A 13,640-nucleotide genomic window follows, 5' to 3' on the forward strand; every position below is an offset into this window, starting at 1 on the left:
GGCTCACCGAGGGCGACATCATGCCGATGGATTTTAAACATGGTAATTGCTATTTGTCTCTGAGTGCAATTAAATCATCAAAGTAGAAATAATGCATCTCCCAGTCGTGCTGTTTGAACATCTCCTTTTTTTTCCACTACCGCTGGATACCCTCCAAAAGTGGGTGCTCTCGGCTTGATGTTAGTTTGTTTGTTTGTTGTTTCTTTTTCAAGATCTGAGGTGTTCAAACGCAAGAGCTGCTTCCAAAATTAGGTGTGAGGAGAAGGAACTGCGCCTGCCAGTGAGTTGTCACAGGTTTTGATTTTCTGCAAACTGTTAATAAAAGGGTTTCCAGATGGTGGATTTTCACATCAGTCAGACCTCCTTCAGCAACACAAACAGTAAAGGTCTAGGGGTCTGCAAAATGCTGCAAATATTCACAGTAGTAGATTAGTTCTGCTGCTGTTACAATCTGACATTAAAGGGTATTTACAACCATCAGCTCTCTTTAATACTAAGAGAGGAGACACTGCACGGAATTACCTGTTAGTTCATTTTGATTTTGTATTTGTAAAATTCAATTTATACAAATTTATATGGTTATTTTGTCTGTGAGCCAATGTCTCACCACAATGACACCAAACTCTATCAGCTCTGTCAGTTGACACAAGGGCTCGCTGTAAACTTCTAGAGTGCCCCCCGATGGACACATTCGGGACTTCAACACAGCGCCGGTTTTGATCGACGGCGGCCAACAAACCATTGAGACTTCAACAGATTCCGACCTACGACTTCTATTTGAAGTTACTTTTTGGGAAGTAAAACAAGATCTTTTTGAATTTTTGTTGTATCCTAACAAGAAGCCAGATTGAATCTAAGAGAAACAAGTGCGCTGACCAGTCCAGTGAAGCCCTCCATGGCCGCCACCCCACCTGAAGGCGGCTCCTCAGCAGCCAGTCAGTCATCGTCCACCACCATCACGTTGCCGTTGAGCTCGTACTCGATGGTGGCCCAGTCAAAGATGTTCCCGCTGGGGACCTTGTGTCCGTAGTACCAGGCCTGGATCATGCTCCTGGAGAGCACGTAGTCCCACATGTTGAGGTCGGTCACCTCCCCCACGAAGCTCTGCGTGGCCTCCAGCCCTCCCAGGTGCTTATCTGGATCCTGGCCCAGGAGGACGGTGCCCTGGGGACGGATGGTGTGGCCCGGCTTGTAGACCTGGTAGGTGCTGCGCTTGCCGTCCACCCAGAAGGCGGTCAGGCCTGCGTGGGACTCCCAGGTGAGGCAGAGGCTGGTGCGGAAGGTGGTGAGCGGCGGCAGGTGGAAGACGGCCCCGTCGCCGCTCATGTAGAAGGAGATGCGGCCGTCCTTCTCGCGCCACACGTTGAGCTCGTCGTAGTCGGCCGTGCGGTAGGCGAACAGGATGATCTGGCGCTCCTCGGGCAGCTCGGTGGCCACGCGCATGCACAGGGTGAAGGCCCGCAGAGCCATCTCCTTCTGAGGGATCAGGGCCACGAAGCTGAAGTCCGTCTCGAAGGGGAAGATCAGGACCTTGTCGGTCAGGCCGACTGGAGCGAAGGCAGACGGAGAGGAGAGGTGAGCGTCAGGGTTCCGTTCTTTCAGATTAAGAGTCATCTCAATAAAGAGATAAATACAGTAGGGCTTCACAGACAGTTATTTTGTTGTAACTTTGCTTTTGTTCATTTTCAATTGACATTAAAGCACGTTTTCTTGATATCACATGATACATTTTTTTTCTCCTATGAGGTGTGTCACCAAAACACTCCATTCCCGTGCTCCTGCTCCAGCCCATCTGTCACATTTTAGAACTCATTGTGGCCCAGCAGTCAAAAGGTTTCCCCACCCCTGTGTTAGGACAATAAACTAAGAGCTGATTGGCATTTAGATACTGGGACACAGTAGGAACAGCACTTTAGAAAAGATGACTCCGTCCCGGTGGTCACCTCCTCTCCTCCCCCACTCTGAAGAACATCACTATGAACGGGAAGTTAAGACAGACTGGTTTTGTCCCAGGCTGTGAATGCAGGGCTAAATATGCAGTTTTCTTGGGGTGAGTTTTAACACACGGCAGCTCCAGCAGAGTCCAGGGATGAAATATAAAAATCTGCAGTATTGTTTCCAGTGGCCTGAAAATACTTTGCTACAGCCAAGGTATTAAACCCTTTGACACAGCAGAAATAAATCTTGATCTTTTAAGCAACAAAATAGATGTGCATGAGAAAACTCAAAGAATCCAATGAAGTGTGTTTCAGAGTTCAAACCTTGGCTGGCTGAGCAGAGAGTCAGAGAGCATCCGAGGATCCCGACAACTACCACAGCAAAGTTGACATCCTGCAACCAGAAACACACACAGCTATTGTTGCCGTACACTTGCCTTTAAAATGAACCTTTTTTTAAAATCACTTCCTACCATGTTGTTGGTGATTTGCTGTCCTTCAACGTTACTCAGTGGAACTCGCCGATGTTCCGTGCACGGTCCTCTTCCCTCCAGGCACTGAGTGTGACGCCAGCTCATCCAGTGGACCTCGGACAATAGGCCCAGTGTGTGTGTGTGTGTGTGTGCGCTTCAGGGGCATGACTGATATGACCACACACTTTCGCCACCATGTGAGTCCATAACAGTAAGTGTTGTTTAGAGTTATGACTTCAGAGATTAATTATGACATCACTCATTAATTCTGCTGATGGTTGTGTATAAAATTTAACAATTAAAGATTAAAAAAAAACAAACAAATTAAATAAAAGCTTTTTAAACCTTGAGAAACAGAATAAACTTTCAGCATGAGCCACTATAGAGCTTCATCATCTTAATGCACAGAAACATGAAGCATTTTTGGACAAAAAAGAAAAATACAACATATGAAAATAAAGAAATTAAGAGAAGGTGTTGTGAGCAAACCTCCACATAGAAGAACAATGGAGACCAGAGGACCAATCAGAAGAGACTCACGGCTCTGCAAAAATGGCGTAAACTGCAGGTGAGTGGTTTGTGTTCATGACTGGCGCATCAAAATCACGACAACTGAGCCCAAAGTTTATATTTTAATGGTGACAAACGGATACTGAAACACACATTCATGTTATCAACATATCTACATTTAATACAGTTTCTTAAGCTCTAGGATTTTACAAGAGAAAGAAAAAATAAAATAAAAACAGAACCCTAATGTTTTTTTTCTCCGTTGTGAAGTCAAATCTGAGCACACACACGCACACACGCAGGCGCACACGCACACACGCACGCACGCACGCACGCACACACACAAGCAAGGTATTTACACTTGTCGGCATCCAGACATGAACCACTGACAAGCCTAATTCATCACAGATGCACAATGAAATTTTTAATTTTTTTCTTTTTTACTCTTAAAAGCACTGAATTGAAAATGTCTTTTGGAGATTAATGCCAGCAGACCAGCATAGAGAAAGACTGGGGCTGAGGTACGGACAGGATGATTGGAGCAATTTCCAGCATTTCTAACACGAGAAGTGGACTTGGTGATGGCAGCGGCCCTCAACATTCCCTGTGACTCGAGTTCCTTTTTCATAAATAGATTGCCAAGTTGTCTTAGCGAGTGCGGCGCAATAAGATCGAGGTGATTTGGGGATCTCCACACCACCTTACGTGAGTGTTTATTTTCTTTTTTTTTTCTTTTTAAATTGCAGTCTTCAATTTAAGGAACGCAATCCTGCACATACCAGCCAGGACCGAAACATGCCACAAGGTTAAAATAATCTCATCCACATCCAGCTGCAAACGCGGGCCGTCAGGCATCAAGTGCACGTTAAAGTGAGAGAGTGTCGCGAGACAGTCTGAGGAAAAGCGGAGAAAAGGCTCAACAACAACATTAACGACGACGACAGTGATATGGTGCAAAAAGGAGGAGCCGTGGCCATGGAGTTGATCTACTGCTGAGCGCTGGAGTTGGGTGAGAGGACACCGAGGATGAGAGGCAGACAACGGAACAGCAGGTGCACATTTATCTGATCACTTGCAAAATGTCCTGCTAGAAATATTGGAAGCGGCGCTGCACTGGTCACCACTGCCACCATCTGCCGTCACTTGGCCAACGAAACATTGATCCAAAATGCAGCAACAGAATTTTCCAAATGTCTTCACTGATTGAAAAACCTGTTGGCATGGGAACCAAAAGTCCAGACTGCACGTGCAAAGCTGTTCTTCATGGAAAATCAATCACTCCTGGAAGGAGTTTTGCTAAAGCTTAAAGTGTGTGTTGCGTGTGGATGAGAAAGCAAACCTGCATAGAGGAAGCTGCGTCTGTAAAGGAAAGACCCAGGTGTGAGCCAGCGAGGCCTAAGAGGCCCGAGGCCGCGTGAAGGCGACGCAGAGGAAAAGCAAAGACGAACTCGGAGGCCGCGTTAGCGCTCGCGTCTTCGTCCGGGCAACTTTCTGTTTCCATGACCGACACACGGGACAGATTCATTCTTCAACGGTGGGTTTGAGCAGCAACCGCAACAGCCGACGTCGTCAATCAAAGTTAGTGTATTGTATCCAGCAAGGTTAAAACGGTTTCAAAGGACGCCTCGCGTCGGCTCGGGTTCAAAAGTGACACACAGTGAATTGCTGCAGGTGAAGCCTCGACAGTACACGATGCATACATTCAACTCACGTTGTCCATTTCATTGTCTTTTGTTGGGGTGGGGGGTGGGGGGGGGGGTGATTGATATGCAAGAAACATAAAGGTTTACTTTTACAGTCACAGTGCGATGAGTGCGTTGAGAGCACCACCCGCAGGTGGAGGATGGAACTGGCGCCTATGTTTCAATAATCACGATGTAAAATGTTGCAAACCCGTTTTTCCACAGTGGCTGGAAAAACAGGTGTTTGGCATGATTGGGACGATTTCAGCACGTGTGCATTAAGACGTAGAAAAAAAGTTCAGACGCTCTGGAAAAAAAAAAAAAAAAAAATACAAGGGGAGGAGGGGAGAAATACTGAAGGATAATGCCATGAAAAAGGCCAACGTTTGCATGAAAGCAACCACCAAGTGCTGTGTTTTCTATGAATGGTTTTGTGTGAAACATTGATGTCCTCCAGGGGGGTTGTGGCACCCAGAGGACACGGAGGAGGCAGGAAGGAGCTAAAAACCCGGCCTCCCTTATTCTGAAGGGGCAGGTTTGGAGAAAAATTTCAAAAAAAATAAAATAACATAAAACACAGCAGGGGAAAATTGAAAAATGAAAAATGGTGGCAGATTTAAAGGGAGCAGCAGACTTTGAAAAGTCGAGCCTTGGGAGTTTGAAGCAGGAAACTTTGCAGCAACGGTAACAAGTGGGGATGAAAAGGTGGGAAAAGATACATGGCTCCCACTCAGTAGTCCATCATGTGGCTTTTCCCACTTTAGAACAGTTCATCTCCAGGAAAGGTGTGATCTGTCTGCTGGATGTTCTCTTTGTTTTCTACTGTGTTGCCCAGACGTTGTGTTGACGTGTAAGGAGGAAGAGGAGGAGGAGGAGGAGGAAGGAGGGGTCTCTTCAGTAGTCCTCCACCCAGCCGTTCTCCTGGATAAAGGCATCGATCACTTCCTTCATGGCCAGGTTGGGAATCAGCTGGTCCTGGGTCAACGGGCTCCTGGTGACGGGGTCAAAGTGGCCCACTCGCTGCACACAGAGCAGGTGACAAGCTGCCGTTAGCATCGCTGCCTTGGAAGAGTCATTCAGTGCAGGGGTGTCAAACTCAAATACACACATAAATAGGTATTTATTGGGGAAGAAATATTCCTTCAGATGTAACAGTGAACCTTTTCATATGGACCAAAACAAGTTTTGCTTCAACCTGGATATGGAACAAGCAAAGCTTAATGCTCGACAATAAACAACTTCATATTGCACACATGCAAAGTTGAATATCAAGTAAAAAAAAAAAAGTCATCAAAATAAATAAAATGTCAATAGAAATCGTATGCCTCTTCTTTATTTGCAGCCTTCTCATTTAAATTGCAACAGTAACCCTTTTCCACAGGCTAATAATACATTTCAAAATAAAACAACAACAATAAACCAATGAAGTCATAATAATATCCTTCAATGCACGTCCTGTCCTGCTTGATGTGCCAAAATACCAGCAGAGCACTCTGGGATTTGTAGTATTAGCAGCTCCACTAGTGATTTTGCATATAATTACACTGAGGGCCAAATTTGGGCCACGGGCCAGAGTTTGACACCTATGATTTAAAGGGAGCATGTTGGAGTGACAGATCATTTTCAAAGTGATAAATTAGGGTTAGGGTTTATGTTCAAATATGAGGCTCTGAGAGCAACATTACTAAATTAGGTGCGCCCGTATAGAAATCCACCCTCTGTGATGTCACAAAAGGCACTGCTATCACTCACAGGTGAGTGGCCACACCTGCAGCCATATGATTGCACTACGCTCTGAAAACACCTCACAGCTTTTTCTCCCTTTCTGAACATGCTGGAGGTCCAACAAGGTATCAGTGTTGGCAGGAAGCTGGAAGCTGGAACCTGGAGAGTTTTTGTTGGAGGCGCTAAACAGAGGGCTAAATGTGCAGTTTTCTAGAGCCCTAAAGAGAGATAATTAACTGTGTAAAGCCGTGCCACTGGATTCAACAATGAAGAAATAAACAGGGGGCGGGAGGTCTAGGTGGGCTTGAGGAATGAGGAGAAGAGCTCTTACCTGTAGGTGCTCCTCAATGTCTTTCCGATCATAAGTGATTCCGCTGGGCGTGATGCACGGCTCCCTCATTAGCTCAAAACTGATCTTCCCACAAAGGTAATCAGGGATCTCCCGCTTCTGGAGGGACAAGCAGTGGCACCATGCTACACGTCAGAGATCTCAGCGTAAATCACATGCACGGCTGCCGTCACCGCTTCTCCTTGAAGCCTGATTAAGTCTTCGAATGTCCAAACACTCATCGCCCTGCTTGAAACCACCACACCAGAGCAATGACACTGCTCCTGACCTTCAATCTGCTTCCCTTTAGACACAGCACAGCCTACAGCCAGGTGCTTTTGCACCTCCTCACAATAACATGGCAACATCTTCCCAGTTCAGCCGACAACCACCCATCTATTCACAAGCCATGACATGTTGATGGTTACCAGGGAAACCAGTCGCGGCTGGAAAGAGCGATGGTTCAGCTAAGAAACAGGTGTAGTTCCCCCTCAACCCCATGACATTTTTCAGTAATGAACGACAGATCGTCTCCATCAAATCTTGCCAAATGAGCCGTCACAAGTGCACATAAAGCGGCCAGAGCTCCGGCTTCCTCAATCTCTTGTTGCCATGTCAACAATCCTACAGTGATGGTGTGCAGTCAGTGTGAGCGCCGTGAGCGAGAGTGTCTGCGAGGACAAACAGCACCTGAGTGCAATAAACTTCACTCCTCCAGCAGCAGGAATAGTAGAATATGGAAAATCAGCAAATAAACGAGTGAAAATAAGAAGAGTGGTAGAATATTTTCATACTCACTTTCCTTTTCTCATCTACTTGAGAGAAGAGCTCGTCCATGTCCATGAGATATTTGTCCTATGAGCGGTAATGAACAAAATGTTTTTTTAATCGACTGGTTCACGTTAATATTTAAGAAAACAACATAAAAAAAAAAAAACATACATGTTTTGATGAAATCTTGGCAACGTCGCCCCCGTTCTGATTGTCATCCTGTTTCTCTTTGTATTCTTCTAGCTCTCTGCAGAGAAGAACAATTATTCAGACAACATTATCACCGTCTCACCACTGGGACCACAACAAAAAGCCCCAGAGGTTACCAGAGGTTAGCAGGGGGAAGAACTCTGCCAGCGTGCAGAGCAGCCTCACCTCTCCTTCTCGGCCAGTATGAGTTTGGTTAGATAGGCGTGCAGCTCGTTCTCCTGGTTGATGCGCTTCTCCTCGATGCTGTTCCAGCGCTTCTTCTTGGCGATGCGCAAGGCGCTGGGGATGTCGTCTCCGAAATTCAGCCTCTGCTCTTTTGCAAGATTGTAAGCTGCGAAACGTGAGAGGAAAACTTGGTTAAAACCCAGAGGTTTCTACAGAATTCTGCTGTGTGGATTTCTGCTTTTCCATCAGTCCAGGAATGCAACAGGAATTCTGGTCATGTCACTGGATAAAGTGACTCTTTAGACATGCATTCTGAAAGCAGCATGAAAGCACAACGCTATTATGTACGCTGTTCACTTGAAAAGCAAAAGTCAAGATTCCACATCATATGCACGTGACCAAGATCTTCCAACAGTAGCCTGTGTGTCTGAGTGCTCCACTGTTCTGAATGACTGTTCTAAAGCCACGTGTTGGCTTGTCACGGTCACACATGAAGCCTTAATTTAATGGGCAAGAACAAATACATTTTTGTCCAAACCTGAGTCTGACAGTGTGGGACCTACAGGCCCAGAACTGTCAGTCATTCTATTTCTTTCTGTCCAAAAACGCAGACACAATTTTAAACTCAACCATTGCGTTTGAGCCACACCATTGCTGTTACTATGGAAACAGCAAGTTTGCCCTGGTTACACGTGTGTAGTGTTCAGTGCACCTAGTGAATGACTGTGAGCAGACAATTCTTTTTTTTTTATATACAGTGATCCAAATAGAGATGGAGATCTGATCTCATCCGACTCTAGATTTTCAAAGGAAGCTGGACGGACCATTTTCGCGTCACTTTTCCTGTATATTCACCCTGCATGCCAACAAATTGAGGATTTAACCATTTTTTCCCCACTGACTTTTGCTGCTGCATAAACTTAACACAAAGCCAGAGCCACAGAAGACACTGTGCTATTAACCTACTTTCTGCTAAAGAACTGCAGCTCCATATTAGCTGCCACTGGATGATTTATTGTTTTCCTTTAGCTGCCAACTGCACGTCCTTCCTTCCCTCCTTGTTTCATCAGCACTATTACAATTCTATGGCTCTTGAACAACACTTTTTGCCGCTGTAACACTTATGCTATGACTGAAGTCAAAGACAAAGTTGACCCCCCGCCCCCCCGAAGACAAAAATGAACTGGACAGACCTGCCACCAAGGTGGTAGGGTCTGAATTAAAAAGAGAAATCTTTGAGAAATGTTCATCACTAATTATATACAAAAATGTGCTATTCCAGAGGATAGTGTATACAAGGTTGATTTAGTCCAATCTGGGAAATAAAATTATTGCCATTGGAATAATTTGGACCTTTCGGGGCGCCTCAGGAACAAAAGAAAACCATCACAATCTTCTCAGAGCTTGATCTGACCTTTCTGAAGGTTGCCGATGGCTTCGTCGTAGTTCTCCAGCTCCAGGTGACACTGGCCCAGGAAGAAATGAGCCTTGACCGACTGGCTGTCCAGCTCCAGGGCTCGTTTACAATCAGCCAGGGCCTTGTCATGCTGCTGCAGCTTCACATGGCACAGGGCCCTGTTGGTGTAGTACACTGCCACTGACGGGTTGCGGTTCTGGAACACAGGGTTGCGCTGGAAATCAGATAGGGGCGCAAGCAGATATGGCTATGACGGGTGGGATCGTCTGACGGCGACTATCACTCACGATAGCTTTGCTGTAGCACGTCGCTGCCTCCTGGTATTTGCGGCACAGGAACAGTCGGTTGCCCTGCTCCTTCAGCTCCTGCGCGGTGGAACTCTTCTCCGGGCTGCCGGCCATCTTCTCCACCGGCTCCGCGGGGCCCGCCTCGCCCTGCTTCCCTATCCTGTTCCCCGTCTCTTCGGCTGGATCGCTGACAGGTTCAAGAATGGCCTGTCCCACCTGGTCTGGGCAGGGGGGGAGGAAAGTTCAAACATCCACGGCGTGCGTTAACTGCAATGCACCAGCAGCAATGCGCGTCTTGCGCGAATTCGATGCAACCACCCCAATGACCCACCACAAGCGTTTTAAGGCTTGTCGTGCTAGGTGTGCACACAGTGACAGAATACCGAGGTGACTATACTGTCTTGGAATGTGAAGCTCAGGTGACCGACAGACCGAAGACAATGTACACCCGATGTTCCATTATGTGATGGGTCGTCGCTACAATAAACGCGTCATCGCTGATAAAAAACAAAACAAAAAACAAAACTAAATGCTAAATGAAAAAAGCGGGCAACATTGGAAACGATAGCTGGCTGTGATGTGATTTCTGATGTAGTTTCGGCATCTGCTTAAATCAAGAAACCGTGACAAGGCGGATGGAGAGAAACAAGCGATCGGCGTTCAGAGATAGCTTTGTTAGCTACACTAGCTCAGCAAGACCTTTTTTTTCTCTTGGCGATCTGCGACTGCGGGGGGTGGCTTCACGAGCTTCGTTCTTTCTCCGGAAAAGACAGTAAAAATAATCCTGTGTATGATAAGACCACAAACCATGACGTTGTAGTTGTGTCAGGTCTAAAACAGCGGCCTTGACATTTATTTCAAGATTTATCCTAGCCCCAGAAAACCGACATTTGCTTTCGCTAGGCTAGGTTAGCTTATTTGCCAAATATCGTTTTGCCTTCTTTTTTGTGACCTCGGCCACAGTTAGGGCGCGTTTCTAATTTCGGACCGTTTTGTTACTTACCTTACTGTACTAATCTTACATCCAGGTGCGTCAGATATTTTAACATCAATTATCAAGAGCTAATCGCCAATTTTCTCCCCTGTTGGATCTATCATGACAGGTTGTTGTTATGTTGACGTGAGATGCTGACGACGACGGAAGCCGAGACGGCCTTTTTTTCCCTTCTTTTTTTTCTTACAAAGTCGATTCGGCTGTTTAATTTCTTAATTGCAGCACCAAGCTTGACGTAAACTATATTGGATATTGTGGGTTATAAGTAATTAAAATTCTTATATACATGTTGCCTTGCCTCAACATACAATAGTATTACTGAATTCGTATGTGTGTGTGTGTGTACATACATACATACATACATACATACATACATACATACATACATACATACATATATGAAATAAATAAATAAAACTTTATATCTGTTGTTCGGAAGTTACGGAATCAAGGATGCAGTCTTACCTAGTACTCACCACTAGATGGCAATCTATCACCAAAGTGTATCCAGAACCTCATAACTGTAATATCAAGTGTTTCGCTTACCGTCTTTGGTAAAAAATGTTTCTATACAAAGTCATAGATATGCATCATCAACATCATTAATCGAGAACATCTATATATACCTCGACAGTATTCTATTTTGTTTGCGTTTTAAAATAATTTCAATTTCATGGTTTTCACACCACAAAGAAAGTAATTACTCCTACGAAATTACTATGTTTCTTTCATCTCTCATCTGTCCATGGGCTGATATCACTCAGTAATTCAGACATTCAGTTGTTATCATCAGTGCAATCCCACCCACAGACAGAGTCTGCCACACACGCCGATCCATAGGTGACCTTTATAAGTCTCAATAAAGCACAAGGACATTCAAGTTGAACTGTGGAGGAATTAGCGCATCCCTGCTTGTGCACAGGGTCCCTTTCATCTCGGCATGTCGGGGTCTTCATGAAGGCCTGGTCCGCAGATCAGCGCGCCAAGATTAGGGCACATCCCCTGAGCAAACACGCTGATAAATGTGTGAAAGGGACCTTAAAGCAGAAGAGCCACCAGCTCTGTGTGTCCCCAGCTGTGTTTACCCATCCCCACAAGTCTGCTTCTCTGATCCCCCAGAACACCCAACAAGCCTCACACCAGTGCATTATTGAAAGTGTTTTGTTTTATCTTTCCAATGCACAGAAACAAAATAAGAACTAGATTTAGTTACTGTGTACATTTATTTGCAATCCTTCGGATGATCAATATATCAAAAACAGCCTATTACTCTCCAAATCATAGTATATACATGTATATCAGTTGAAGAATTCAGACGTTGGAACCGCCCAGCAGGAGGCCTTGAGGAAGACGGGGAGATTTATCGTGAAAGAGCGCGTAAAGGTGTTATCAGTCAAAGGTACTGAGGTCTGGAATGAGATTCCAGCCCCAATAAGAGACTGTAACACATTTAACACTTTTAAAGTCAATCTAAAAAAGTGGCAGATTTGTCAGCACTAATTTTAAATTTAAGTTTTTATGTATCCTCTCAGTGTTCTTTGTTACTTTATTAGTGTCAGTTGTCCAATACTTCTATCGTATTAAGGTTTTGTATTTTTCATTTGTATTTGTCATTGTATTGTTATTTCTTCTGACCTGCCAGGGACTGCCGATGGAAAGTAGCCTTTGGCCAATTCTGGCATATTCACATTTACATGTTCATCAATATGCACTGTCCCTTTTTAAATAAATAAAGTTAGTTGTTTTTTTGTTTTTTTTAAGGAAGAGGATGCTGAAGCCATTCTTAGTTGGAGGCAGATAGATTCACTGTAGTGAACTGTGAAGGAAACAACCTGGAGGAAGACTATATATCTTGAGGGCCGTCTGTAGATTTACGCTAGTGCTGCAAAGTCTTCAAAAACCACATGCCTTAAATGCATATAGCAGCAACCTCTCGTAGTTCTGTGCATTAAAAAAAAATCAAACCACAACTATTTTTAAAAAAAATAAGATGGATGGAGAAGTTTGTTAATGTTTGAAAAGCTTCACAGAGTAGAAACTACACAATGCAACGGTTTAAACAAGTGTTGCTTACATTTAAATTCCCTCAACCCCCACCACACACAAACACACACACACACACACACACACACACACACACACACACACACTCGCCTACTCCTCACCCTCTCGTGCTGTCCAATATCCCAACCGTCATTCCCCTGCCAGACCCCTCCCCAACCCTCCCTCCCCCGTCACTGCCCACTGCAGCAGTTGGCTGAGCCTGCAGTCACCTTGGCAACGCGACCAGGAAGTTGCCCGGCTCCTCTGGCACGGCTCAAAAGCTGCCACTTCCTGATTGATTCTGGTCTTTCTTTTCTGCCTGTGTAGTCGTTTTCCCATTTGGCAGTGGTCACAGCCATTCAGCGCCAGAGCGGTCTGAAAAGAGAGAAAGGGCAAACACACTCTTCCCGAGCGTGGAGGGAAACCTCAGGTTCAAATGGGTAAAACAAAAGCGCTGTTTATCCCCAGTGGTGGCCCTTTGTTTGCTGGGTTTGCTCATTTTGAAGGAGGGGAAAGGCTTCATGGACTTATTGCAGTTTGTTCAAGTGGCTCTGAATGCGTCGTGAGCACAAAAAGTGAAAGAATGGTTTGTCTGTCTCAACTGAAAGAAGATGGAAATGCAGGAAGTTTTTCTTTGAATTTAAATCTCAGCTGTTTAAAAGGTTGCAGGTGTTTGTTGGTAATGGACAGTGAGGGGCGTGCTCATGTTGCCATACTGGCGGAGAACAGTAAATTGTGATGCACACAGGCCTTTACTGCAGGTGGTACTGACAACATGTCTGCCTCCCAGTCAGCGTGTGCCACACTCACAACAGTCTACAGGTTGGCAGGAAAATATAGATTTTTCATCTGCATCTTTACCAAAACTCTCAAATTAGCTTTTTTTCTAAAATCAAAAAATTTAATGACATTTTTTGTCAATGCCACCTTTAGATAGAAAAAGTCAAAAAATTATTTTGATCGTCTTCATAATCACCCAATTTTCCCACACACTTTCACAAAGGTATGGGCGAGATGCAGCAGCAGCAGCAGCAGCACTGCTGTGACACCAAAGAAAATCGGCATTCAGTCTCATAAATGCACAAGCTGTCAGTCACA

General features: G+C 45.1%; 2 protein-coding genes across 3 annotated transcripts; both read right to left on the reverse strand.

The window, feature by feature from the left end:
- Positions 1-204: 204 nt before the first annotated feature.
- Positions 205-2,530, reverse strand: LOC142893656 (C-reactive protein-like). The gene is made up of 3 exons (XM_076034453.1): positions 2,411-2,530; positions 2,262-2,331; positions 205-1,547 (listed from the first exon to the last, which is right to left on the reverse strand). Exons 1-3 carry the CDS (start codon positions 2,513-2,515, stop codon positions 937-939), a joined length of 786 nt encoding a protein of 261 aa, XP_075890568.1. The 5' UTR covers positions 2,516-2,530; the 3' UTR covers positions 205-936.
- A 499-nt stretch (positions 2,531-3,029) lies between these two features.
- On the reverse strand, positions 3,030-10,656 carry stub1 (STIP1 homology and U-Box containing protein 1). 2 transcript variants are annotated; one of them, XM_076034460.1, is made up of 8 exons: positions 10,509-10,656; positions 9,506-9,726; positions 9,216-9,414; positions 7,802-7,967; positions 7,598-7,673; positions 7,454-7,510; positions 6,659-6,775; positions 3,030-5,622 (listed from the first exon to the last, which is right to left on the reverse strand). In XM_076034460.1, exons 2-8 carry the CDS (start codon positions 9,617-9,619, stop codon positions 5,497-5,499), a joined length of 855 nt encoding a protein of 284 aa, XP_075890575.1. In that variant the 5' UTR covers positions 9,620-9,726; positions 10,509-10,656; the 3' UTR covers positions 3,030-5,496. The 2 variants fall into 2 exon arrangements, with proteins under 2 accessions (XP_075890575.1, XP_075890576.1); XM_076034461.1 differs by having other exon boundaries at positions 9,506-9,721; positions 10,509-10,651.
- Between the last annotated feature and the right edge of the window lie 2,984 nt (positions 10,657-13,640).

This window comes from Nelusetta ayraudi, unplaced genomic scaffold (assembly GCF_046127955.1).
Source record: "Nelusetta ayraudi isolate G7.1 ecotype Tasmania unplaced genomic scaffold, CSIRO-AGI_Nayr_v1 ptg000042l, whole genome shotgun sequence".
Lineage (NCBI taxonomy): Eukaryota > Metazoa > Chordata > Actinopteri > Tetraodontiformes > Monacanthidae > Nelusetta > Nelusetta ayraudi.

Bases quoted from the DNA above. Each gene is read 5' to 3' on its own strand.
- stub1 (XM_076034460.1), bottom strand. From the start codon at position 9,619: ATGGCCGGCAGCCCGGAGAAGAGTTCCACCGCGCAGGAGCTGAAGGAG. The intron at 7,511-7,597 runs GTATGTTTTTTT...TACCGCTCATAG, and splicing joins CCAAGATTTCATCAAAACAT to GACAAATATCTCATGGACAT. The intron at 6,776-7,453 runs GTGAGTATGAAA...TTGTCCCTCCAG, and splicing joins AAGTAGATGAGAAAAGGAAA to AAGCGGGAGATCCCTGATTA.
- LOC142893656 (XM_076034453.1), bottom strand. From the start codon at position 2,515: ATGAGCTGGCGTCACACTCAGTGCCTGGAGGGAAGAGGACCGTGCACG. The intron at 2,332-2,410 runs GTAGGAAGTGAT...TTCTGGTTGCAG, and splicing joins AGCAAATCACCAACAACATG to GATGTCAACTTTGCTGTGGT. The intron at 1,548-2,261 runs GTTTGAACTCTG...CCTTCGCTCCAG, and splicing joins TCTCTGCTCAGCCAGCCAAG to TCGGCCTGACCGACAAGGTC.